This window comes from Onychostoma macrolepis, chromosome 06 (genome assembly GCF_012432095.1).
Source record: "Onychostoma macrolepis isolate SWU-2019 chromosome 06, ASM1243209v1, whole genome shotgun sequence".
Taxonomy (NCBI): Eukaryota; Metazoa; Chordata; class Actinopteri; order Cypriniformes; family Cyprinidae; genus Onychostoma; species Onychostoma macrolepis.
This window is the reverse complement of record NC_081160.1, coordinates 26,291,488-26,319,206: the sequence shown is the minus strand read 5'-3', so window position 1 is coordinate 26,319,206 and position 27,719 is coordinate 26,291,488. Positions and strand designations below refer to the sequence as shown.

Here is a 27,719-nt window from a genome sequence, read left to right as displayed (position 1 = left end):
AAATGTATTATAACATGAATAATCGCAAATCACGAACTCAGAATATGACAAATGGAGTTCTGAATCTTCCCCTACAAGAAGTACTGTGGCTAAACCACAGCATAGGAAACACATTTTTTTTGGTCTCCAAGGACGCAATAAATTGATCAAAGAAGACAGTAAAGATAATTTTATAATGGTTACAATGTTAAAAACGTCTTCTGCATCCACTAAATGCTGTTCTTTTCGACTTTCTATTCATCAAAAAATCCTAGAAAAAATCAATAAATAAAATAATGATCAGCACAACCATTCAGAAATGTTTCTTGAGCACCATCAGCATATTAGAATAATTTCAGAAATTTCAAGAACACTTAAGGCTACTGAAAATGTAGCTTTGCCACAGGAATACTTTGCGTTATGAAATAAAGTTATTTTAAATTGTAACAATATTACTGTATTTTTGATCAAATAAATACAGCCTTGGTGAGCAAAAGAGATATGTTATGCTTTAAATAGGCCTACTGACATCTACAATCTCTGAACAGTAAATGCACAAGTTTTATTTTTCAAGTTTAATTCAGGGCCATTAAACACAGAAAAACAATGTGGAAAAAAGTGGGAGACAAAATATATGCCATCACTACATAATTTGAAGATTTACTGAAAATGAGTAATTGTTTTCCTCTTAATAGGTAAGACACATTTAGCCTCTGAAATGATAAGGTGGGAAATCACAATGACACTACACTCTCTATACTTTATGCATTTCTCTCAGTCACACGTCTCGCACACACAGAAGGCTATTTCTTCTGTGCTATAATGTGTTAAAGCTGTTGACAAGTTGGCTGTAGATTGCTCTTGCACACATCTCTGCATTTGCCTCTGTATAAAGAGGATTTGAAGAGATGAATGTTTGCTGGAATTCTGGTTAGTCAGTTGGAAAATTTCAAATGGTGGTCATGGCTTCTTACTATGGCACTAATGCCAGACGTGTTAAGTGTTAGTCATGATTCAGGGCACAAAATAAGAGCCCCAGGCTTAGCGGTTTAACACAAACACTCCCGCACCCCTCAATAACCTATATTTATCTATATTTAGGCTTAGACAACAGTCAATTCAAAAGTTTATTTGAAACGTAAAGAGACAGTTCACCTAAAAAATGAAAATTGTGTCATCATTTACTCACCCTTACGTCATTCGAAACTTGTTCAACTTTTTTGTTTTGCATACGCTTTTACATAACGCTTTTTCTTCAGTAATTTTGCAGCTTGATATCACTGGTTGCCATTCACTTTCATTATACGGAAAACTGAACCGGATATTCTGTTGTACTTCAACAAATGTTCTTCACACTAAGGGGTGGGGGAGTGGGGGGCTCTTTTAGAACTGTTCTTTGTGAAAACAAAAATGGTTCTATGTCATCTGTTTGGAAACCCCCATTTGGAACCTTTGCTTTAAAGACTGAATGAAAGCCATTGGAGAGCTTCCCTCTTCAGGTTATCTCCATATACTTGCTCTTGCAGACAACAAAATAACAACAACAAAAAATGTCTACCCAGAGACGTCCAAAAGAAAAAAGAATGCCACAGAAGAACTATATTAGGGTGTGTAAATTATCAAAACGTGAAATATCCCTTAAGCCCACAGGGAATATTCTATTACTGATAGCAATCAACACCACACTGGATTTATCACAGTCTTCAACCGTCTTGAAATGCCTACAGAGAACTATCAACACCCTGGACACACACAGAGACTGATTCTTCAACTTTCCCCTATAGAATTGTGAATAATGTTGAGCTAGAATTAGTTGTTCATAGTCTGCAGAGCTCATAATTAGAGTGAGAGGAATTGGGGGGAATTAAACAAAAAAATGAGGAAAACATTTTTTTGCTGGAGTTATGATTATGTTATCATCTGGCAAAGGTAACAAGACATACAACAGATTAAATCCTGCTCGTAGACGGCAGAGGTTGTGCTCTTTTCAGACACTGAGGAGAACAGTATTAATTGAGGTCAAAATGCTCCATTTAACACAATTTCCCCAAGTAAGACCTGCCCTGAACTGGCCGCACACCCTCAGGAACTGGTGAAAAGCTGCTTGAAATGAGCCTGTCATGCCAGGCAGCTTTCCTTTGGATGCGAGAGCAGGGAGATCGCTATATTGGATTAGAGGAGTGTTAGCACATGCTGCGTGTCTTCTGGAGTGTGTGCATGCACATTTGTGTGTGACGCTCCATGCCTGCTGGCAATAATAAAGACTAAATGCCACGTTACGAATGTGGTGTCATTAATCTTTGGGTGGGTTCCACCCAATCAATGTCTTTTTCTCACAGGAGCGAAGATTGATATTACGAGTGTAGCCTTAACTCTGTAATCAGCACGACTACACAACACGCCCCTTGACATCACGTCTCAGGAGAAACAGATGCACTGACGGACATGTTGCATGGCAAAATGGATGCTTGCTGTTCTTGCCACAGGCAAAACAAATGGATATTAATTCATTTTTTGTGATAACTTTAGTTTAAAAGTGCCCAGATTGCAGTTTGTCAACTTTGTGAAAGGTAATTTTATTGCACCGTGAGTAGAAGACAGTAACCACGGGAGAGATAGCATTAATTTCCATCCTATTGTTTACCACAAGCAGACATTTATGCTAGTAATGCAGTTTTGCTTTAGGCCCAGACTAGTGCACATCTGTAAAACAAAGACCAACATATAATGAGGTTATACTATTTGTCTGCATAAAGCTGTGAACTGTATTTTTATTTTTAAGCCATTTGTCAGGGTTACAGATGAGGATAATCCAGTGTTAAAGCAGTCAACCAAATGATTTAATATTTGTTCATCAAATATTCATGATTTAAGGGATTATTTGGCTTCTGGTGAAACTACAGTAGGCCATTCAATTTCATACAGGTGACAAAATTAATATTGCAAAATTAGATTTAACAGTTCTATATTTGTCCATATGCAGGTAAAAAGTTCTCTGTAGTATATGAAAAAAGTACGGTTCAGCCACATGGGAGAAAAAGCACTATACAATTAACATAAAATTAGACCATATTCTTCATGAGCTTCATTTCAAGTCTTCTGAAGCTATATGATAGCTTTGTTTTGTTGTTGTTTGATTGTTTTGATGAATTAGCGGCTAATTCGTATGATTTTGTACCATATCATTTTGTGAATCCGTCCCACTGATGCAGGGTTATTATTATTTAAAACTGAAAACCATAAAAATTGTATGTTGGTGTGGATGCTAATATAGTTATCTTTATAGTTATCGTTCTTGATGTAAATGTGCCTGAAAACATGCTGAAAATACCGACATTAAAAATCAAATTAAAATTAAAACAGAAAATATAATCAAATTTGAAATAATTACAAAAACTATAATAGTACATCAATGACAAGTAACTAACACTTTTCTCATGAGACTGGATTGGGAACAGCTTAAAAAAAGCATTGTATTCCCTGATGTATTACTGATGTAAACTTGGAGCAATCTCAAGTTTGAATCAAGTTCAAGTTCAACATGTCCAATCATTTAAACTTAGATCCATCCTAGATCAGTGATTTGGAAAACTAGGCATACTCATGCAGCAAATTCTCTAAAAAAAAAAAAACTAGCTGAATGTGTTCTTGACAAATGATGAACTTTGAGACCAATGAGACTGCTCAGCATTATCACTCTCCATCCTTGTCCAGAGATCTGCCAAATTGAAACAGAAGGGCCCATAAGGGAGATGGCACCGTTCACTCATAATTTACTCTCATTCAATCATGTTGTTGGATACGTCTCCCTGGAGTCACTCAACTGACATTCTGATTGGTAGCGGAATGTAGGCACGGTACAGGAAAGACCCAAAACTAATTCCTCTGAGAGGTTGTTTCTGCCAGGCAAACCACTTTGGGGCCCAAGCCATTTTTTACAATTTAAGCAGAGGTGGTGATCAGAGGTGCACAAGGAGCCTGTATCTGGCATATGCCAGTTGTATGAGGTTATTGATATTAATGCAACAAATCAAAGATTTGAAAGCAAGCAACTACAATAAAGTTCAGTAACAAAAACTATTATCACATTTGCAAGTCATTCGTAACTTTACACCCAAAACTGTCATTCTAGGAAGTAGACACTTCTCATAATTTCACTATATATATATATATATATATATATATATACACTACATCATTTCCACGCTAGAGTCTCTACTGAAAGCGAGCGTCTGAGGGGGGATGTCGGGCTCAGTATGAGGAGGCTGGTTCACGGTCTGCTGCCAATGATAAGTCTCCTGACTATTATTCATCTTCACCGAGCAATAAGGCAGCAATTAAGCACTTTAATTTACAGAGCAAAGCAGCTTTGAGGAGCCATACATCACCATGTTCCTCTGCATGCAACACTTGTTTGCCTCAGCGTCCATGATTGGTTGAATGATTCCGGACTGTGCTGAAATAATAAAGGACGTGTAGAATTTGATCTGGATGTTTCTTGGTATTATTGCATTAACGGTGATAAAGCGGAGCTTTTAGAGAGTTTCTAACATGCTAGCGCTAACAGCTGGAAGCTAATCAATGAAGCTCATGCTCATAAATCTCCACAGGGGATGTTCTACAACAGTGATCCCATCAATGAGGTCCAGGCAAAAAAGTCAGCAACATGACCAATATGATTCAATGTTAACTTAAAATGACCAGAGGAATTAGCGTGGCCCATTGCTTATATGATAATGTCTTTTAGCAATTTTTATTTTATGCCTCTATTTTATTTACAAGACAAAGGAGTTGTAAAAGACTGGCCTATCAATCTTGTTTTATGCAGGACCTGAGGACAGAAGATAACACATAAAATTGAACACATAATTTGCATGTACAGTAAATCCATTTTACACTTTTAAGAACAAACACACAATGCTGGGTAGTAACTGATTACATGTAATCTGGATTACGTAATCTGATTAAAAAATATTAATATTATACATAATATTATCCAATTGCAAAGTACATGCAATTGGATAATATTATGTTTTAAAATGCTCATAATCAGATTGCAGTTACTTTTTTATAGATTGTGTGTATGTGTAATTAAAATTCAATTACTGAAATAGAGCGAGCAAACAGGAAACAGGATGCATACATTTTTGAATGTAAGGAAGTAGAAATAAAATAAAATAAAACCATCATTTTAACTATAAAAACAAAGTATAGATTTAATTTAAATTTATAGATAAATCGAGCAAGGACCAATTCTTCAATTCTGAATTTTGCAGGATCAGACTGTGATAAAGCCAGAGGAACTGATTTATAACAAATCTGAATGTAAATGAGAATGTAAATGAGGCTTATTCAGTTTCCTAATTAATATGAAACGCACACAAATTTCATTTCCCTTACTAGATAGGTGTTATTTTGTAAACAATCAGCTCCAGTCAAGAAGCCGTCATGCCATAGGTATCACAATGATGACAAAGTGCATAAACCACGCTTCATTTCAAATAAATTATTCCACGTTATTGATGCTCAGTGCAATCAGTTTGTTCTCAATAGCGTTTGATTCCAACATAAGACGTGGAATTTGCTGAAGAGCCGGCAGCTGCTTAGAGGAGATAGGGCTCAGACCTTTTCTGTTCTTGTTGCACAAACAGGATTACTTTAATCAAGTGTCGTAGCTGGAATATTTTACTATCTCAACCTCGTCACGTCTCTGGTTTTCCGCTGCAGCTTTTGAAATGTACAGATTAGGGGCCATTCTTACAACTTCCATACATTAATCTCCATAAAGAACCCATACGCATGGGTATGAATACAGATACGATAAGGGCTGGGATGTCAAAATGCATTATGGAGATAATTGGAGTTACAAAAATGTTTAAGAATACAAATGACAAAACACTGAAGCCTGCTTTATGCCTCTTTTCACATTTAGGTGTGAGATCTAATCTTAAATATTTCAATGAAATCGTATCATCTTGAAAAGATATGCTTTGACATTTATCATAACAAATATACTGTTGCATCAAAAATTCCCTCTTTCAAGAGTCTGGAAAGAAGCTTTGATCTATTTTTACAGAAAGCTTAGAATATAACGAAAGAAACAAGTTTTATGCTATTATGAAATACATACACGATACATATTCTTTAATCTACTGATAAATATGACAATAATGCGGACACACACATCGGAAGTTGTGAAATGCAGCGGGCTAATCTGGAGTACACTAAGGTGCTTTATATAACTGTAATACTGTGTTTCTGTCAGTTCTCATCAAGGCTTATGACACGTCCTTCATCATGCAATGCAAATCTTTAAATCCGCTTGATGCTTGAAAATTACACTATATACTGCTAAAAAATAAATAAATGAATAAATAAATAACACATGAAAGCCAAAAACTGAAGGTAGAAAAGTTGCATCAGTGTTCCTCAGACGTTTTGTCTCATGCAATACTATAGCCATATCAAAGGCCCGTGTTTTTCTGACTGACAAACTGCACACATAATTACACTATATAAATGAACTATGTGTGCACACAGCTCTATAAGAGGAGAAAAAATATCATAACATCAAGCTTAAACAGAGAACAAAAATTAGAACACCCCTAATTTACACAACGTCAAAACATAGTGATGAACAACAGCATTTAGGCCCTACTTAAATATTCCGGTATGAAAAAAGATGACCTACAATGCCAGGCAGGGACTTCATGAATCTTTTTTGGAATTTGTTCATTAGCCGTCCAAACGAACCAAAAACTATTATGAATCAGACTTTACAACACAGCATATGAGAAAGAATACTGTTTTGGATAAATTAAATCACCAGAATGCATCGGACTTTCCAAACAAAACAATTCACTCCATCAATATGAATCCATTGGAATGAATCGTATTTTATGAACGAACCAATTCCCTGCAATGATTCGGACTTTCCAAACGAGCCTTTGCCAACTCTACACTTAAGAGAGCAACTAAAATCTCTTATTATAAAATCAAATACGTTATGACGAAAATAAGCCAAAGGTTAATGTCCATCTTCTGTAGTAGTGGCTATTGACAAAACAGGACAGTTATGAAAGACCAAAATATGACTTCCTAAAACCATCTGCCTACCTATTACAAACATATCTTAAAAAGAGATCAAAATTAGTTAGGATAGATTCTAAAGCAGAGTTGATTACACTGAGCATATCAATGAAAATAAGAATCCAGGTTACAGAAAATAAACCTATCCACTCACATTATTTCATTCACAAGTAGAGTGTAAATGGTGAACAGCAGTGCGTGTTCATGTAAAGTCTGAACTGAAGATTGGATTCACAGTCTTTGGTTCAAATTGAGTTCATGGCTTCAGGTTCAGCCGAGGGTTGCACTTACCTTAACAAAAAGCGTACATGGAGATGAAAGATGAAAGAATATGTACGGCGAGATTGTCTTGGAATGAATTTTCTTGTTTGAAAAGTTGGCCCAATATTTTATGTAGGCTAAATACAAAAAATGTCAAACTTCTTCCAGGAAACACTTATTAATTAAATACGTTTATCCATTGTTTTAATCTGTAAACAAACAGATTTCAGTATGGTAGCCTACTGGTAGGTTTAAAAAAACATTTAGAAACACTGACATGGTTTTGTATCCCATAGGCCTACTAACTGAATTTGAAAGTTTGGGGGACAAAGCAAAGAGCCAGCCTACATTTTAAAATAGCCAATAGTCTTTGATTTTCATTGCAGTCGTGAACCATGATTTGTTATTTCTAACCAGGCATTGGGGATTCAGGATCAGGCATTGGCTGGTGAATATTGCCAGTTAGCACCTGCAGGTATACATTGACATCCATTAATATGCAGTCATATACTCTTTATTTGATGCTATTGTTTTTTTATTTTAGTTTTACAAGCAACAGATTGTCAATATAATATATTCTCTGATAATCTATCATCCTTTACTGATAAATAAATAAATAATAACAATGATCATATCACACTGTCTGTATCCAATAGAAGTCACCCAGAATGACTTAAACAATTACTTGATTAGGTGGACAGCTTTCAGATATTTGTCTTTGCAAAATCACAAGAGTGGTTAGGGCAGTCTGAAAGTGGCAAATGTAGAAGACAGAGAGAGAGAGAATAACCCTGCAGACTGTCAGTCATCTTCTCCGGTTCCTTGTGGGGAGAGGGGGCTCCCAGTCTTTTTAATTCTCTGTGAATCTTCTGTCCATCACCACACTTTATCCCTGCTTTAGAGCTTGGCTCAGACTCACGCACTGTCACTTTCCTGACAAACTACACCTATGCATGGAGAGACGTCATAAACTGTCAAGAAAAAAGGGGGAGAGAATCCACCCGACTCCTCTCAAGAGAAAGAGGAAACCCATACAAATACTCCAATAACTTTTCACTGTATACTGGCACTGAACAATTCTTAAAAATTAAAACTGAAATCTTTTGCAAGCAAGTTTGATGAATTGAAATTACATGGCAAAATAACTAGCTCTAACACATTGGCTTTGAAGCTTTTTGTTATGTTTAACCTCATTTTAGTCTTTTAATAAACCTCACACATTATTATGGATTAGGCTGTTGGCTGGAAGCTGCAGGTAGGCAATTCATGTAGAGGTTTTAATTTGACCTAAAATTAACCATGACCATTTTCTAGGGCTTTGACAGCACCCTACTTGGATTAGCCGTTTTAATTATCTCAAATGTCAAGCGGGGCTAAGAACCTGCTCACAACAGGCTAAAAACACCAAACAAAATGACTGAACCAGTGATACCTTTTTCTCGGGGTGAACATATTCCCACATTGCAATGAATTCCTTGAGACATGCTCTCAATAACTGATGACAGGTGAAAAACCTGAAACAATCGGTGAAACAACTCCAGTTTGTCAAATTTTCCCTTAATGGCACATGATTAGAAAGTGCTGTAGTAAAAAAACAAATGTTGAAAATACTTAGAATACCTCTAAAATGTCAAATATAGCCAACAGATTCACATAAAATACAAAAAAAATGCACTGTAAAAAATAACTGTGATTTTTTTCGGTAAAAAACTGTGAAAAAGCTACGGTAAAAACCTGTTAAATGGTTAACGGTAAGTTCCCCTAATATATACGGTGAAAAACTGTAATAGACATTTCAGACAATTTTATAGTGAAATACCGCTTTTGGAAGTGAAAAAGAATGTAAAATTTACAGGGAAAAACCGTAAATTGACATTCCCAGAATTCTCTGCGTTGCATTTCAAATTTTGTTTGAATTTGATGTTTTTTCTTTGAAATAACTAGGTTTCTTTTTAAAAAATTTTTTTAAATCAGTTATGTTTATTAGGGTTGTATGTTACATCTAATGTTGTTAAATTAATGTTTATTGCATATTTCAGTTTAATGAGTCTCACCATGATGGTGTTTAGTGCTTGTGTGAATGACATTGTGCACCTTCTATATATGTTATTATTTAAAAGCTGTTTGTGATGGGCTTTGGTTCATCATGTGACTCTCTCATCACCTTCTGCATTTGGTGGTTATCAGTGTACAAAACAGAAGGTACAAAACAGATTGCAGTACTTCAATAGGTTGATATATTAACATTATATGAGTTAATGAAATTATGGTATTTAACTGTAAATTTAAGTTAAAACCGTAAAACCTTGCTACCGTATATATTTTACGGTAGAATTCCGGCAACCACAGCTGCCAGTTTTTACTGTAAATTTTACGGATTTTTTACAGTGTGCATATATATATATATATATATATATATATATATATATATATATATATATATATATATAATAGATTTTATATTTAATATATTTTAGGTTTAACAGAATAATGCACACTAAACTCTACTCACACTATATGTTTTTGGAAGTAAAAATGTGTGAATAACCATAAATTTGAAATTTGTATTTCTCAACAAGATAATACAGTCCTTTTAATATATTCTCAATTAAATATATTTTAGATTTATAATAATACACACTTTTATTCTAAAAAGACAAATGTGTGAATAACAGTGAAAATCTTTACTACGCAGTCCTTTTAATATATTTTAAATGCAATATATTTTAGATTAAATGAAATAATCCACACTTTTTCTTTTTTTTGTGAAGTAAAAAATGTGTGAATAACCATACAGTGAAAATTGTTATTGCTCAACAAAATCATGCAGTTTTTGTACAATAAAATACTGTTAATGCTATGTCTTTCATACATGTCACCTTACAATTTACAGTAAAAACAGTTAAAGAGTTTCACAGAAATCCCTCCTTGACAAATCACAAATTGTAGTATTTCAAATTATATTGAATAGTAATAGAACCAAGTTCTCATAAGAAAATCAACATGTTTAGATTTGCCAGTTTTTCAAATTATATAGGCAAACTAAGCTGAGTTTCAAAACCGGTCTGTTTATTCTTCTTTTTTTTTAACACTTCAGAGGATCTTACCGTTAGTCTATGTTGTTTGATCAGGTTTTGTGTGCCTGTTCTTAATATTCACCATGATGTCAAAAGTAAGAGTCTCTCTCAGCCGTTTTCTCTGTTCAGCTGACAGGTGAAGAAATGGCCCATCTTTCCTCTAACTTCTAATCCTGTTTACTCTCCTCCTCGGATGCTGCCTTTTCCACAGCTCGGAGTCTGGGGACAAGCTTTGTAAACACGCAACCTTCTCTATTCACGCCAATTTACAGGCCTAGCAGCCCAAGGCTCTACTTTGCAGATTATGAATGCTTTAACCTGGCTTTCCACACCTCTTGGTAATTTCGTCTAGTTTATCTTCTTCGGACCACATTTTCTAACCCTCCCCCTTTACGTGTGTCACTTTCATGTGAATTTACATGCAGAAACGTCGTGACCACATCAGCTCCATGAAACACAGAGCGCTCTTCTTATGCTGCCATGTCATCACATTCTGTTGGTGTGCAATTGTCAAATTAAATGATTGGTTTTGCATACCAAATAAGGCCGTGATCAGTTTGATTGAAGTGGTTGAACAAATTAAGAGATATTCTAAGGCACAGGGCAATAAAAAGGACGGTTTCTCCTTGGCGTTCACGCATGTCTTTAAATTGCCGCATGACATGTAAGTAATGCAGCAAATTAGCAAATGATGGCAGCCTCTCTTTAGATCAGGTGCCACTTACATCTGCGTATTAATTGATAAGGGAGAGCGTGAGGAATTCTCGGTGTGAATACATTACTGCCATTACAGAGCTGATTGCACTTATGAATTACTGCAGGCACACAGGTAACGTGATAAGTTGCGATTATACTGTAGATGCATCTAAAATAACGCTTTTGGAAAATTAATCTATTTTATAACACCATAAATATCGTTTAAATAGAATCTGTCATGTTTACGATGTTGGAAAGCATGTTGTATATTTAAAGCATATTATAACACATTTTTTACACTTAATAATAATAAAAAATGAACATAAGTAATTCAGTTAGAACAAATCTTTAAGAAACAAAATAAAAATGCAAAATATAGTCTTGGGTGCTTTATAAAGAGTTTAGAGTTTAAATTTAGAATTACAGCATTTAAAGCAAAGATATCGGCACCTCTGAAATTAAACAATATCATTTAAAAGAACATATGTTGGATGAGTTCTTTTGATATACCTCCTCTCTTTTTTTTGATATTGCATTAAAGGATTTATGTGTTACCTTAATGATAAATAATCATTTTTACTATGACTTAGACGTGTGGTTATGAGTGAATGATATAAATATGTTAATTCTGACATTCAGCAATGACATTTCAGTCATAATTTACTCATCCCCATGTCTTTCAGTAAACACAAAAGGGATGTTTTTCAATATGTCCACACTGCTTATTTATATACATCATAATAGTATAGTAACCACATGCTGCTAAATAACAAAAAAATAAATAAAAATAAAAAACCAGCAATAAAGTTGAAATCAAAATCAACCCTATTTATTTTCTTAATGCATGCTGTTTGTTTTTATGTGAATGATTCATCCATGCAAATTAAAATGCCATTTATTATAAAATGCTATTCATTCCAATTTAAAATGTAATTTATTCCTGATTGCAAAACCGAATTTTCATTCTTCAGTCACATGATCATTTAGAAATCATTCTAATATGCTGATTTGATGCTCAAGAAACATCAAAATTATCATTGTTGAAAACGGCTTGATATTTTTGTGGAAACCATGATACTCTTTTTTTCAGGATTCTTCAATTAATAGATTCATTTTCGTAACAATGAAGAAGTCTTTACTGCAACTTTTGATCAATTTAATGCATCACTGCTGAAAAAAAGTATTCATTTACTTTAAAATTATTATTATTAATAATACTAATACTAATACTGTCCCCAAACTTTTTAATGGTTTTTGTATCATTTTATAATGTAAGAAATAAAGTCAGTCAATTCCATTTCATTCTGATTTCAAAGCATCTTAAATGTAGTCCTTATGACTTTTAAACTTTTCTTTTTTTGTTAAAAAAAAAAATCAAATCTCAAGTATAATTTTTCTTCATATGTAATGCATTTTGATTACAAAAAACGTGAGAACCAATAGTGTTTATCATCACCGATGTTAACCTGGCATGATTCATATGGAATTACAGAATGTAATGTTTGGTTGTACTATTCCTTTAAGAGTGATGCAATAGTCCTCATTATAATTAGAACATATTAGCACTCTTATCTCAATTAAGTTTTCCCACGGACTCATATATACTTCTGTCTTTGTCTCCCTTGTGTTTTATGGCCCTCGCCTGCTTGCACTTGAAACCAGCTAAATAGGCCGCCAGGTCTCTCATCCCCCTTCAATACTACGACCGTCTTCTCAACCTTTCCCTCTAACATGCCGAACTTCTAAACCATTCATTATCTTACCAGTTTCCCCCCTGTGCCGCCGCACACTAACAAGTGAACTATGACAGCCCTATTCTATCATTGAAATGATTAATTCGAATATCCAAAGGTTTCCTCACAATTATTTCTCCATTTATGTATCCGAGGGCCTTTATAAACCGCTATGGCTATCTCTGAAAAATCTGGGCCACATTTTCTCCATTCATTTTTGCATAAGATCCATTACATCGCTGCGGGCTAGAATTTGTAATCTGCCCCACTTCAATAAGCACATCTCTGCCTACCTTGAAAATATTGTCAAAAAGGAAGGTGGTTATTATTTATCAGTGCTAGGATTGATAAGAAGGGGCCGAGAAGGGCTGCAAAATGTCTACAGTTGGGTCCAAATGAGACCACATTAAAAAATCTGGGATTCTTTAAAGAATCAACCCCCCCCCCCCCCCACACGAAGTAAAACAAAGACATAATCCAAATGGAAACTGAAACGATTTCTTTTCTTTAGAGCAATGATGCCTTTGTTCTGGGCCTCAAAGTGTCCGACATATGCCATACTGGGATCATACTGCAATCAGATAAGGTAAAACTCCCTTGCAAAGTGAACAAGGGTTTATTACAGCCATTTTGTGAGATTATGCAGACACATTGGCTTGGCAAAAGTAGTGATTAGGCAGCAGCCTTCCCATGTCTCGCTTCCATATGGGTCTTTACAGCTCCAGTGAAGCCATTAATTTAGGAGGATCAGTGCGAGAAATATCAGTACCTACCGAAATTTGGTCAGACTCACAGGCACTATTGAAGGGCACCAAATGACATGCAAGGAGGACTTCCAAAAGGCTCTGTGACTGCTCCCGTTTCAGCTGGACTAGTATTTACGGTTAAATCCCCTGGTAGCCCAACAAGTCGGAGCGGTTCTCGGGAGATTACATCCGTGTTCGCACACTTACCTGTCAGTGTTCCTGACAAGCTTATTCCTCTGAGCTCTTGGAATAAACTCCTACACCTTCACTGTGAAATCTACTTTAGCAAACTCCATTTCACACCCCAGCCGTAGCCCGGTTTCATAACTTAATGTCAAATGTTGGTAAATAAACATGTAGGATGCTGCTTATTGAGTGAAACTTCCAAAAAAGATACAGACATGTGGCTACTTGGTTTTTTTATGGTGGTTTACTAAACATGCGACTGAGGTTACACTATTTTGGCATTGCAAACGGTTAAAATATCATAATTGAATATATGGTAATTATAATATCAGCACTTTCAAGGACAGTTTATTGATTATGATTTATAATGGAGTCCAAAATCTGGGATTATTCCCCCCCATTTATATTCAGAAATAAACAGCACGTTTTTGAACTTTGAAAAAAAGTTTAAGATGCTTTAAAGGAATAGTTCACCCCGAAAATGAAAAAAATCTCATTAAAATAGTCCGCTATAATACTGTTTTCTCCAATAAAAAAAAAAAAAAATACACATATCAAGAAACATTTATAATTAAAAACAGTCTGAAACGGGGACAACAGATGGACTTTTTCACTGAAGGAAGCATATTATGGATTGTAGACTTATATTTTGGCCAGAAGCAATACTTTAAAGTTAAAACAATTTAATAGTGGGTTGGATTGTTTGTTCACAAGACCTTAGCTGATGGAATGGAGTCGTGTGAATTACTTGTGGATTGTTGTGATGTTTTTATCAGATGTTTTTGACTCTTATTCTGATGGCACCCATTCACTTCAGAGGATTCATTGGTGAACAAGTGATATAATGCTAAATTTCTACAAATCTTTTCTAATGAAGAAACAAACTCATCTAAATCTTGCATGACTTGAATGTAAGTAAATATTCAGCCAATTTTCATGTTTGGGTGAACTATTACTTTAATTTCCATTGAAGCACAAAATGCTTTTTGGATGCTGGATTAGATGATCAACATGTTTTACACAAACTTCTTGAATTCATATCAGTTCAATTAATGGGGGACATGCAAATATGAAGAAATTCATGCTATGTTGCACTTCAACATTTCAATTCAACTACTCTGATAATTTAATTTGTACCGAAAGATAGTTGCATTTAATTAGAAAAATGCAAAATAGTAATAGCATTTTTACTAGCACACTCAGACTTTTGGATCCACAGTATAATTTTTTTTTTTTTTGTAATTTAAATAACTGTCAGTAAGTATGCCTGCCGTCTTTATGTTCTCATCCAGCAGAGACTAATCTCAGTCTATTGGTAATTACCAATCAGTATGCAAGTGTTTGAAGGAATCGTCTCCAGGCAACCATATAGATCAGCCAAGCTCTATTCCATTCATCAAATTAGAATAAACCGTCTCCTCCCAGATCAAAAATGCTGTAGTGCATGTTGGAGGCTATTACTGATACTGTAGCTAATCATATATTAGCTCTACATATATTTCAATATGAAATTTTATTTATTTTATCTCTCAGAGATTGTACAGAGTTAATACAAAGGTATTAAATAGGTCAAAATGATTACATAACGACAAAAGAAAACACCAGATGAATATGTTACATTTATAAAATGCAAAATTTCTAAATAAGGCAAAAATGTGGATACTATCAGGTGATTTACTATTTCAAATGTTCATGATAAAAAGTAACACACAAATATAAAGAAACTAAATAAATTATAAATTATAAAAATTATAAAAAATAAAATTATAAAAATGATATAAATTAAATAAAAGTCAAAAGCAGCAATAATCAAGTTAAATAAAAAATGAATAAAAAAAAAACTAGAGAATAATAAAACATTTCTTTCAGATGTATGAATTGTGATATTTAGAAAACATGAAACCAACAGAGGGAATATCTGATTAATAAGCTAAGTTCTGATGACACACTTTGGTCTCATCGTCAAGCGTACAAACTCCGCAGATGTTTGCAAGAAATATTATCACAGGAACAAAGATGATGAAGAATCTTTGAGAGATATCAGGAAGGAAAACTGTTCAACTATCTTCCATAGCATAATGTGAATGACAGAAGAAATCATAATGGACCTGATGAATTATGGGTTGAATTTAAAGAAACGAGAAACGGGTTTCATAAGAACTCATCAAATGATAAACCTTCACAATTGTCCAAAACAATAATTCATACTAACTAGCAGCAAGAAATCTGTGTAATTATCCAGAAACTGTCGCTATTCTTCAAAACAATAATATCTCTCAGGGCTTATGCAAAACAACATAATGCATTTCATCTATCTAAAGGCCTTTTTACATACACAAACACAGCGTCGCTGGCTTGACTGACGTGTGTAGAAGGAACAACACCATGGGTATAATTCATAATTCAAGGATTTCTCTTAAAGATCCAACATTCCAGGTCACTACTGCATTACAGGACTTAATACTGTGCTCAATTTGAATCTCAGTTCTGAACACCTAAGCAAAATTATTAGCTACAAGAGAAAGCCTGCTTTTTTGCATAAAATCTACATACAAAAGACGAATAGTTTGACAAAGAGGTAAAAAAAAACATCACAATATAAGGCAATGGAGCTGAGTCACCAATTTTTAACTTCTTTAAACAAAAAAACAAAACAAAAAGGAAAATAAAATGTAACTATATCCAGCCAATCAGATTTTTTTTTTTAAAGTATTAATGCTGAAGTGTGTATGCAACAATTCTAAGTAAGCCATTTTGCCTTTATCTGTTTGGGAAACCATATTGGTGACAACAGCGGCACGGAAATGACACACTTCAGCTTTACATAAAGGCCAAGATCTATGAAAACAACCATGACAAGATCAGAAACACAACTCCATGAACATGGGCCATCTTGCTTGCGTCTGAACTGAAGTATCCTCTTGAGTTCAGGCCTGTGATGGAGAGGAACACAAAGACATCACAGACAGGATTATACATAGGAGGCCATTACAAGTGTCAAGCAATTGCCAGGCTAGCAGTTCGATTCTGTGAGTACAAGCTCAGAAATCAGTGTGCACTGCTCTTAATGAGCTCACATGAAGCCTTACTTGACATCTTTGGAATACGGATGGGGCTGCTGCTGCTGCCGTCTCCTCCGTCACTCAGGGCTTTGATCTGAACGAGCAGGTCCTCTTCTGACGGCAACTGAAGCTCCACGGACGTCCTGTTGGTCTCGACGACGCTGCTTCCTCTGTGCCAGTTTTGACGATACACAACCTGCGCGGGAGAAAGTGGGTCAGTGAAATGCAGCTAGTCTGTGCCAATTAGCTAAAAACACTCAAAAATAAATAAGTCACAACAACAACAAGGATATTTAACGATGTACAGCGGCCCCAAAACATATTTGAACACTTAATTTTGATATAAAAAGTTGGAATTTGATTAGATAGAATATCAAACAAAAAAGCATTTATTATGAAGAAAAATAGCACACTTTTTTAAGCATAACATTTCATTAAAATAGGTCAAGTTTGTAAGTTTATAAAACAGTTCATTAGAAAACAATTAATTAACTATAAACTGTTTGTTCAAAAATGCAGAAAAAAAAAAACAGTAATATTGTGAAATGTTTTTGTAATTTCTAATATTGGTTTCCTATTTCAATATACTTTAAAATATAATTTATTTCTGTGATGCATTACTCCAGTCTTCAGTCACATGATCCTTCAGAAATCATTCTAATATGCTGATTTATTATCAGTGTTGAAACTCTTGTGATACTTTTTTTCAGGATTCTTTGATGAATAAAAAGTTTAAAAGAACAGCATTTATTCAAAATAGAAATAGAAGTTTTACCATCAGTTTTTGTTAATTTAACACATCCTTGCTGAAAAATAATAATATTTTCGTTCTTTCAAAAAAATTAAAAATTACCAATCCCAAACATTTGAATCTTAGTCTATTTTATTACAAAATATGAATTTTTTATACACATGACATAACATAAAAATTAAACATTTAATAAAATAATTTAATATTAATGTCCCCCTAAAGAAATCACCAAAAGCAGTACTGGAGAAAAAGTGAAAGAAAAAAAAAAAGTGTATAAAAGTCTGTTTTACACAGTCTCCTTGCAATCTTCACAACCCAGGTAAAAGAGAGAATACAAATTAAATAATCATTATACATTTCAAATTTCAAATTGATTTTCAGTGGGAGGATTATTAGTATGTTTGCTGACATATCTTGCAGTGACAAAAATTAAATAAATAGGTTTCACAATCCATAAATCATTTAAAGATTTTTTTTTTTCAGATTGACAATGCAAAACAAATAGCCACCAAACTGATATTCTTTCTTACTCATACAGACTAGAAAATGTATGGTTATTGATTGCATTATTCTGCAGGCGCCTCACAGCGGACGGTTTGGACTGCAAATGAATAGTGCTTCTCCCTCGCTAAGCTCGTCGCTCCAGATGGAGGATAGCATCAGAGCCGTCCAGCTGTTCGCCGACCCTACAAACCTCTACATTTCAGAGAGGCTGCCGTCAATTAGCTGGCAGCACGCTGCAGCAAATTAATTTGCTCAAAAGAAATGAATCACATCGGACAATTTTTAATCCTCTTTCTGAACATTTTGTGTGAACTCTCACTACAGATGACTCGGGTTTTGAGCGCAGCAGGAGATCAGAGCAGCTTGTTCTGAAATGGAAAAAAGCCTCAGATGTTTCTGAACTCTAAGTATGACCTTGAGTGTAGAAGCGCTTTATTGCGGCTTGTGAAAGGAAATTTGAAAAAAAAAGTTAAAGATTACATTAAAGGGGAAATCAAATCTGGACATTGAATATATTTAAAAATACCTTTTCATTTAATGTCTAGTCAGATATTTGTTCAGAATTCATTACTTTTAACATTTATCATTTATATTCTTTGTTAAGGGTCTTGCTAAAAGCATATACAGTATCTATGAGAGTTTTTCATAATTTTACTAAAAGTTTTGCTCGCAAAAAGGAGAAAGAGTGGCCTTTGCTGAGAAGAGAGATTTGATTTGTTTTAACAAATCCAATTCAAGATGATAACTAACATTTCTAGGTTTGTAGAGTAAGAATTTACAGTAAGTTGCACGTTAAAGGTGTAGTTCTGTTGTTCCAAACCTGAATGCATTTCTTTCCTCTGCAGAACATAAAAGAACATATTTTCAAGAATGTTGGTCACCATACAGTTTTGGTTCCCAAAGAAGTCAATGGGAACCAAAACTGAACATTCTTCATATCTTTCTTTATGTTCCACATAATAAATAAATGATAACCGAATTTTAATTTTGGTGTGGATTTTCCCTTTTAAGAAGTGTCTTAATGGACATTAGGACATTAAGAAAAATGTCTTTAACAAAAAAGTACTGTACAGAACCAATTATACGAAACTAGTATTAAATACAATGCTATGCAAAACGATTTGCACTTCAACTAAGAAGTTCAAAGGAGTTGCATGAGCATATCTGGAAAGGCTTCACTAGCACTTCAAATAAAAAATGTAATGAAAAAACATAGTATATAATGCAGCTTTCAAAGGTAATGTTCTCAGTCATTTATCTCTGAGTTGTTTTATGTGAAACACCAGCTTATGTGGCACACTGATACAGCATGTTTATCAGCAAAGCAACAGAAGAACGAGAGCAAAAAAACAGATTACCTTGTAGCCGGTTACTTCTGATTCATTGTCCATTGCCTTCACATGTTCCCAGTTTAGAAAGACCTTTGAGTTTGTCAGGTTCCACTCAATGTTCCCCGGGGGTTGACTTGGAGCTAAAAGACATAAATCATACTCTAATTTACTTCCGACTTGTGTAATATGACTGAACAACATCCCCCGTATATTTTGTCCTTTGCAATCTTAACAATCAGCACTGCACCAGCTGAGGTATCATTTAAATTTAAGACTTTCAAAGCTCACTGGCACGGATTCAATTCAGCTTGGCTCTCACTTTAAATTAGCTGGACTATAAATGGAACTTTAGGAATCATTTTTATGTAGCAGCAAAAAACTGCTATGAAACAAAGAAACATTGTGCGGAACATCAAAGGAATATCTCGCCCCAAAAATGTAAATTCTGTGATCATTTATTCACTCTTGTCTTTCAAATCCCTCATCAGCTTGTCCAAGCTGATCTTTTCCATTCAGTGATGTTGAATGGTGACCACCTCAATAATTCTGTCTCTGTCTATTTCTCATATAACGCAATTGTATGGATTCCAAAGATTTTTGATATTGTGAAAGAGTAGTATAGACTACTTTTATGATGCTTTTATCTTTTTGGAGCTTGACAGGGCCAGGTCCCCATCCACTTTCACTGTAAGACAACAAAATAGAGTAGACAATCTTCAAAACCTCTCCTTTTATGTTCCTTAGAAGAACAAAATGTTGGGTTTGGCACAATGTGAGGATGAATAAATAATGCCTGAATTTTCATTGTAGATTCAGCTATTTCTGTTTATATATTCATAATTTTGACAGTAAATAATGAGTTTTAATTCATTACGGGTGACAAACAGAGACGTTCACATAGAAATAAAGGCAAAAATCTACATCTTTAAAAAAAAAAAAAAAAAATGCTGTTGTAATGTATTACACTTTTTGATATTCTGACATATTTTAATGCTGCTTGAATGTCAGCATGCCCTTTTTTCCTTTATTTCCATAACTCCCTAACAGTAAAATAGTTGCCCCTGATGTAGGGTTGCTTAGGAGCAATTTGATAAATTTTGTGTTTGCCACTGCCTGGCCATGTGCCCACACAAACAATTCTACTTTTCACAGTAATTGAGGAATTTATACATAGTTTAACGGTAATTGAGCACTGAACCACTGAAAATCTGATCTCTTTTCTCGTCAAATTTCATGGCTAGGACTTTGTGCAACATGTATTCATAGTTTAAAAAAATTGAGGATAATAGCTATCGTAATTTGAAGCAATTTAACTAATGATACCGAGCCCACCAAGTCTACAATACATGCTATTATGATAACTATACTAGATCATAACAGTGGTTGGCGGTATCACAGTATGTTTAGTCAGAGAATCTGCCGTACAAAGGAAAAAGGACAACCGGCTATCTGCTCCGACACAAAGAAAGAGATCTGTCAAGCTCTTTATTTTAAAGCGCCCTTAATTGTATGCTCAGTCTATTAGCTGAAAATAGCCATAAGACTCCCTCCATAGTAATGTCATAGTTTATCAGATCAGTTTCTGGCTCAGTTAAACACAGTGTTTTGTTCTTGATTATTGACATCAGATAATGAGCCTATTTAGCCACGGTAGTTTAACAAAGGCCACCTTAATCTCTAATAGTGTTAAGAACACCCCACTAAGACGTTAAGAGGGTAGGACTATGATCCTGTCGGGCCCCTAATCTGGCAAATATTATCTACATCAACTGACAAATATATATTTTTTTGAACTTTCAAACGGGGTGAACTTTCATTTTAATGACATTATTTATGCAAATGCAATTGAAGTGTTAATGCATTCATGCCACATCTGAGCTGCGATATAAACCAATTCACACGCGGTTTAAAAAATCATACTATATATATAGCTAGTGTGTTTTACCAACACTGTATGTGGCTATGAGCCTGGGGTGATAGCTGTTACTTTACGCTGTATATGAAGCCTGAGGGCCCTAACTTGCATTGTTTGCAGTGAGGCGCCCACCGTTCAGCTTCTTCTGGCAGTCTTAAAAATACAGCCTGAGGTTTTTAAGGTCCCTGGAAGTCTGAATATTATACTGGACAAGTTTTGTTATTAATGGCCTTTTTACTTTCACTTTTTGTGCAAATAGTCCATGTAGTCTATATGGAAGCCCGTTTCCGCCACTGAATTTAAAAAAAAAAGGTTATTGCGACATTTTATCTCACAATTCAGACTTTTTTTTTCACAGAATTGTGAGATTTTTTATTCAGTGGCGGAAAAGGGGTTTCCATAAGTCTATCATAAAGGCTACATACATAATAAATACAGAGGACTTGGACAATGCCGTTAAAAAGTTTTAGATGGAGTTTGCCAAGCCATAGCATGCCATGCTCAAAATAATTTCATGTCATCTACTCATTTACTGTATTTGGTTAGAAATCATGTTTTTAATAACCATATGACTTACGTGGCTTCTTGGTGGTGATGCTGATGGGTGCGCTGGAGGGTCCGGTGCCTGCACTGTTGTGTGCTCTGACTGACATCAGATAAAGCGTGCTTCCTTTCAGACCCGTGATGTTGACTGAGGTTTCCGTGACCCTTACTCTCTCTGCATCACTTTCAGGTAACCCATCCTCCAACCACTGCACCTGTAATAGTGAAGGTGACATTTAAAGAGACAATAGGTTATTTCACTTTTTACAACACATAAATAATTAAATAAACAATAATTAAAGTTCTCCATCTAGCAGCTCGCAAAACAAAAACAAAAAAAACTTTTTTGGAAGTACTTTTAAAAGTGATCATATGGTAAAGAAATTGCTAATGAAATATGAATATTTTACCCAAAATAAGTCACATGTTGAAAAGGAAAGAAACAAAGATATGTCAAATTTAACACACACACACACACACACACGCGCACATATTCATTTTAATGTTTGAATGAGCATGATGTTTCTGCTTGAGTACGTGTGCTTCCAACCTCGCAGCTAAGAAATCGACTTGAGAAGAATGTCATTTTTGTTCCTGTATTAGCGTTCGATACACTAACTCTGTGACAAAGTCACTGTGACTCGGTTTCTTTTTTTACTACGTTCAATAAACATCTGCACACCGCAGCAAGGGACTCTGGAAGTATTTGTGGATTTTCATATGTGCTTTTTTTTACTACCCGAAGCTGTGAACGACTTTGTGGTTTCACCACGGAACAACCGCATGACCTGGGATTTCTCGTGGAGGCTCGTTCGGGTTGGAAGGAGAGAAATGGGCAGAATCCTGTGGGTTTCTCACGCAGTGAGAAACGACCTAGCAGCTGAAGTGTTTGCAGGAGGGGGAATTGATGTATGATGTCCACACATCTGAAAGGTGATTTATATAAGTGCCCAGAAAGCCTGGGTATTGGCGCTCCCCGGGAGACAGGACCAGCTGTGAGAAGACCTCTTCATTCTGCAGATGAGATTGTGAAAAATGTGGCCGGGGGATCGCAGACTCTTGTTGGGGAACAGGAAATTGCACACCCTGCCATCAGTGCATACATTAAGGAATCTGATTGAGGTGATGCAGTGTGAGGTCAGAGCCTCTTTTTTTCCCTCCCTCCATTTATGGTGTTTATGTACCTCGTAGCCTGTTATCCGTCCTTTGCTGCCGCTTTGGTGAACAGGTTCCCAGAATACCTCGATCTCAGATGCAGACAGAGTGCGGGCCCAGACTCTGGGAGGAGCTACTGAGGGTTCTGTTGATGTCAGACATATTAAAAACGGGGAAAGAATGTGAAAAACAACAGATAATGAGAACAGACAGTTTACAGGATTCATCCAACATCAGTCTTTGGTGCTTAAATGTACCACCTGTTTGCAAGAACTAATTGCGCTGTTAGCACACTTGCGAATAAAGAAATTACCATCAAAGTGCACTAACACAGCTGTAGAGGGAGTGTAATTAAAACTTAAAACGCATCCATCAACTTTTGTCATTCCTAAGCGATGTCCAATAATGTCCTTGCCCAATTTGCATACAATCAACACAGAACACAAGCATATTAACCTTCATCTGCTGAATATACATTGACCACGGGGCTAAACGGTCCCTCTCCGATCTCGTTGTAGACGCCGACTTTTACTTCAAACTGAGTGAGTGGTGGAAATGTATCATTTTTATAAATGTATCGTGATGCATCTGCTGAAGCCAACACGCTTTGTTTCCATGTTGTGGTGCCAAGTGGACGAAATGCCACCACGTAGCCAAACTTTTCTCCATTTTGTAGCTCCTCTGGCACAGGCTGTGAGAAAAGAAGATGAGAATTAAAAAATGTTACGTGATTCAATAAAGAAAGTCACTTGTTTCGTTCCTGTGGTTTTACATTTACGCATTTGGCAGACGCTTTCATCCAAAGCGCCTTACACGTATTTAACGGCTTTAATGAGGGAAAGAACTGCAATCCCATTAAGCATTTTGTTGCAAAATCTGCATGCAAATATTTAATATTACAAGGATAAAAATATTACTCAAATATTTTTATTACCTGATCAAATCGTGTTTAACAGCGGAATGCGTGATGAAAAACTACATTACCTATGATGCTGTGCAGAAATTTCCACCAATAAGCTTCTCCCATGACTTATATAAAAATTTAAATATTTGTATACATATATGCATATTTTGCAATAAATATATTGTGTCTATAGATATAATTAACAACTTTAAATGAATAGTTTTATGGAATTGTACTTCTCTGCTTTATGGGAATGTTGTTCTTTCCTTCATTAAAGTTTTTAAGTACACAGTCTTGTACCTGCTTAAAAAGTGGGCACCAATCAGATTCAAGCACCGGAGCTAACTGTAGGAGTAATTTTATCATTATAATAACAAACGCTTTGAAAAAACAATAGCAAGTGCTGCTCTCTTCAACAAAGTCCTGTTATTTGAGGTGTCACTCATGCCTGTAGCACAAACGATGCAGGACAATTTACAAGGCAAAGTTTCATAGGGTAATAGGGTTGTTCAAGGTGTGAGCAATAATATTAGTCCCTCAAAAATGCATTAAAGCAAAATCATTCAGCTGACATGGCGTTACATTAGTGCAAGTTGACAAGTAATTTTCCGTGGTAGGTTTACATTGTTGCTTACATAATCTGAAATACAGTGAATATAAGTAAATAAGGTTGACAGATTTAAGCACTACTGTGTCAGTCAAGAAACCTCTGGACTTAGTGAAAAATGTGCCGTATTTTGAAAGTAATACTGTGTTTAAACACGCCGCTGAATATCTGCCGTGACAGCCGGTGAGATTAAGAGAAAGCCATTGATAAACATTGTCATTTCAGATTTACTGGTATGAAAGCTGTCTCATATCTGCATCTTCATTATGATTTACATACCAGAGGGAGCAATCCCACTGAGGCAAAGAGCAAAGACGACAGCGTTGCCTTTTAATTAAACCTTGTCTAATTTAAACCACGTCACCGTGGAGAATTCCCTCAGAATCCGCTTCACAAGAGAAGACTGGTTTGAAAATGCTCCTGTCACAATAAAGATGCTGAGCTCACCTCCCAAACAATCACCAGTTCGCCTCGGCTTCCTCCACCTCCACTCACGTTAGCCGGGGCGACTTCAGGATCTGCCAGCCAGAACAGAGAACACACAACAGAACAGAAGAAACGGGCTTTATACCTGTGGGATTGGAGGCAAATCCGAACACTTCCTTTTCCTTAGGTGCGGCTCAATGGTCTTTTCAAAATGGTTCAAAGAATCTGAATGAGGTAGAATTTTTAGTTTCTTGATGAAAATGAATGTTTGGTCATAGCATATGTTTCTCAGCCTGGTTTTAGTGGGGTTTTGTGCACTTTTTAGCTGAACACCTGCTTGGGCAGGGTTGAAGACCAGTTAGACCAATTTAAGACCAGCAAATCTAACACATTCAAGCTAGTTTAAGAAGTTTTAACGTCAGAGCTGGGTAGATTACTTACTAATTGTAGTCCGTTACTGATTACAGATTACATGATAAAAACTGTAGTTAGTAATGTACTCATTTTAGTAATGCAATTCAACTACTTTTAAGATTACTTTTAGATTACTTTTGTCAAACTTGTTTTAAACTTACATTAAACGCACCATATTCATATAAAAAAGTAAAGAAAAATAAAACATTCAAATTTTTTATATCAACATCATAAGATGCATTAAACTTTACATTATACAAGGGTTTGCCAAACTGGGGTTAATGTAAGAACTGCAATAGCTTTGTGCATTGATAAAAAGCATTTTAATGATGAGCATTTTAAGATGTATTACAGTCTTAATTTTTGGAATCTGATTACATAATAGAGATTACACGTACTGTAATCAGTTAATACTCAGCAATGTTTAATGTAATGTGCATAGTACTGAATAATTATGAATAAATTATGTATTTGCATTTGTTTTTTTTTAGTATGCTCTGGTTTATTTTGCAGTATATATAATGCATCTATATGCATATAGTGTAGATTGAAAGTTAAATAAGGAGTCAGTCACTAAGCATTGCTAAATATTATTTTCTCATTGTGTGAACAGTGTTAAACTGTAACATATTTACACTGTCTGGATGAAAATTAATTAAAAGTAAATAATGGCCAATTCCCCAGCCAAAGGGAAGACTAATAACCATGATTATGACTATTTACACTTCATAACTATTTACAATATTGTCCCACTGTGCAATATGTTAACTATTTATCAGTAATTATGTCAGAAAATGACCTATATCTTTGATTTATGTTAAATACCATAAAATCCTAGCAAATGCACTGTCTCTTTTTGAACTAAGTTTTTTTTTTTTTTTTTTTGCTGAATAATTGGGATCTGAAATACAACAGCTGTTTGCATGTCATTTTCATTCGGGATTGTGTGATGAAGCCTGCGCCTATTTGTGAATCAGTGATCGAAGCATTTGCACACAGTACCTGAGCTTAAAATAGAGCCTTTCAAGTGTTACTGCCTCAGAATATGGGAGAAGTCCACTCAATTTTTGTTGATGTCGACATGAATTATTGATAGCTGCATTTCCTGATTGCTTATGTCCAGCCGTTGAGCGCAGCAGGGTTGGATCTAACGTTAAAGAATATAGCTACATGTTTTATTTTGTTCTAAATTTCCATGCAACCACAATTTCTTGCGGTTTTAAATTAATTAACTAAAAATGCCAGCCCTTCTGTGATGCCATTCCGATTTCGGCGCACTTAATTTGTGTCCTAATTGTCTGTAAATTATTTTGCAATTTGGATGTTCCCAGGAAAACCAGTGTGAATGCTCGAGTGTTTATTTCTCATGCCTGAACTCTATTACGAGGAGTCACTCCTGGTGATTTAAACTAATTATAGAATTAAATTACATTTTCTCCTTCCTGATGTATTAGAGATGACAGATATGGAATCGGGAGGGATGAACGCTTACCTGCAGCTTTGGTGCGAACAGGTTTGGATGGCACGCTGGGCTCCCCCATCCCCACGTTGTTGATAGCCACAACTCTAAATTCATAATCTACCCATGGATTTAGATTGACCGCCGTCGCATGAATCATCTGTCCAGGCACAGAATCAGGAACTAGGATTAAAAAAAATTTGGAATGGAAAAACACATCAATGCCCATCTGCGCAAATGAGTAGCCTAGCATAATTATTTTGCATTTACTTATGCAGATATATTTCGGTCTGTCTTAGCAATTGCCTGTTTCTGTTTTTATCTTTCACAGTGTATTAAAAAAAAGCATTTGCATAAATCACATTTAAGTAAAAACATATGAACAGTTGCTTTCTGTTTGCTATCTATCTAATCACAAATAATTACACGTAACAATGCAATTATTAAGAAAAGCCCCCAAATTAAGTTTACTGAAAGACATTATTATGCCACGAGTAAATAATTGGAAAAAAGTTGCTAAAGAGATTGATATATTGATTGTTTATTCCTATATCATTGTGCCAATTAATTTCATATTATATGACTATGGCACTATATTATAAAGAAACATTATTGTGCCACATGAGTAAATAATTGGGAAAGGGTGAAATATTGTCTGTTCATCCCTATATGATTGTGCCAATTAATTTCATTTTATATGAATATGGCACTATGGTATATAGAAAGTATCAAAGTATCATGGTATTGTCATCTGATAAAAGTACACTGTAAAAAAAGACACAAAATTTATATTTATTTCAACTTGTATTTACATCAAATGTGAAGTGAAAATTGTGGGATTGTCAATTTAATTCATAATGTGTCTTGAAATTTTATGAAAT

At 35.1% G+C, this 27,719-nt stretch overlaps 1 protein-coding gene across 5 annotated transcripts in view; it reads right to left on the bottom strand.

Annotated features, from left to right (window-relative positions):
• Window positions 1-15,442: 15,442 nt before the first annotated feature.
• LOC131542258 (contactin-4) overlaps window positions 15,443-27,719 on the bottom strand; it is an 89,004-nt gene continuing 76,727 nt past the window's right edge. For all 5 annotated transcript variants that reach the window (XM_058778751.1, XM_058778755.1, XM_058778752.1 and 2 more), the window contains 8 exons: window positions 26,872-27,021; window positions 24,987-25,057; window positions 23,485-23,719; window positions 23,058-23,173; window positions 21,908-22,088; window positions 19,443-19,555; window positions 16,857-17,025; window positions 15,443-16,700 (listed from right to left, as the gene is read on the bottom strand). In XM_058778751.1, coding sequence (XP_058634734.1) covers window positions 16,606-16,700; window positions 16,857-17,025; window positions 19,443-19,555; window positions 21,908-22,088; window positions 23,058-23,173; window positions 23,485-23,719; window positions 24,987-25,057; window positions 26,872-27,021 — 1,130 coding nt within the window. In that variant the 3' untranslated portion in view covers window positions 15,443-16,605. The remainder of the gene's footprint in view (window positions 16,701-16,856; window positions 17,026-19,442; window positions 19,556-21,907; window positions 22,089-23,057; window positions 23,174-23,484; window positions 23,720-24,986; window positions 25,058-26,871; window positions 27,022-27,719) is intronic.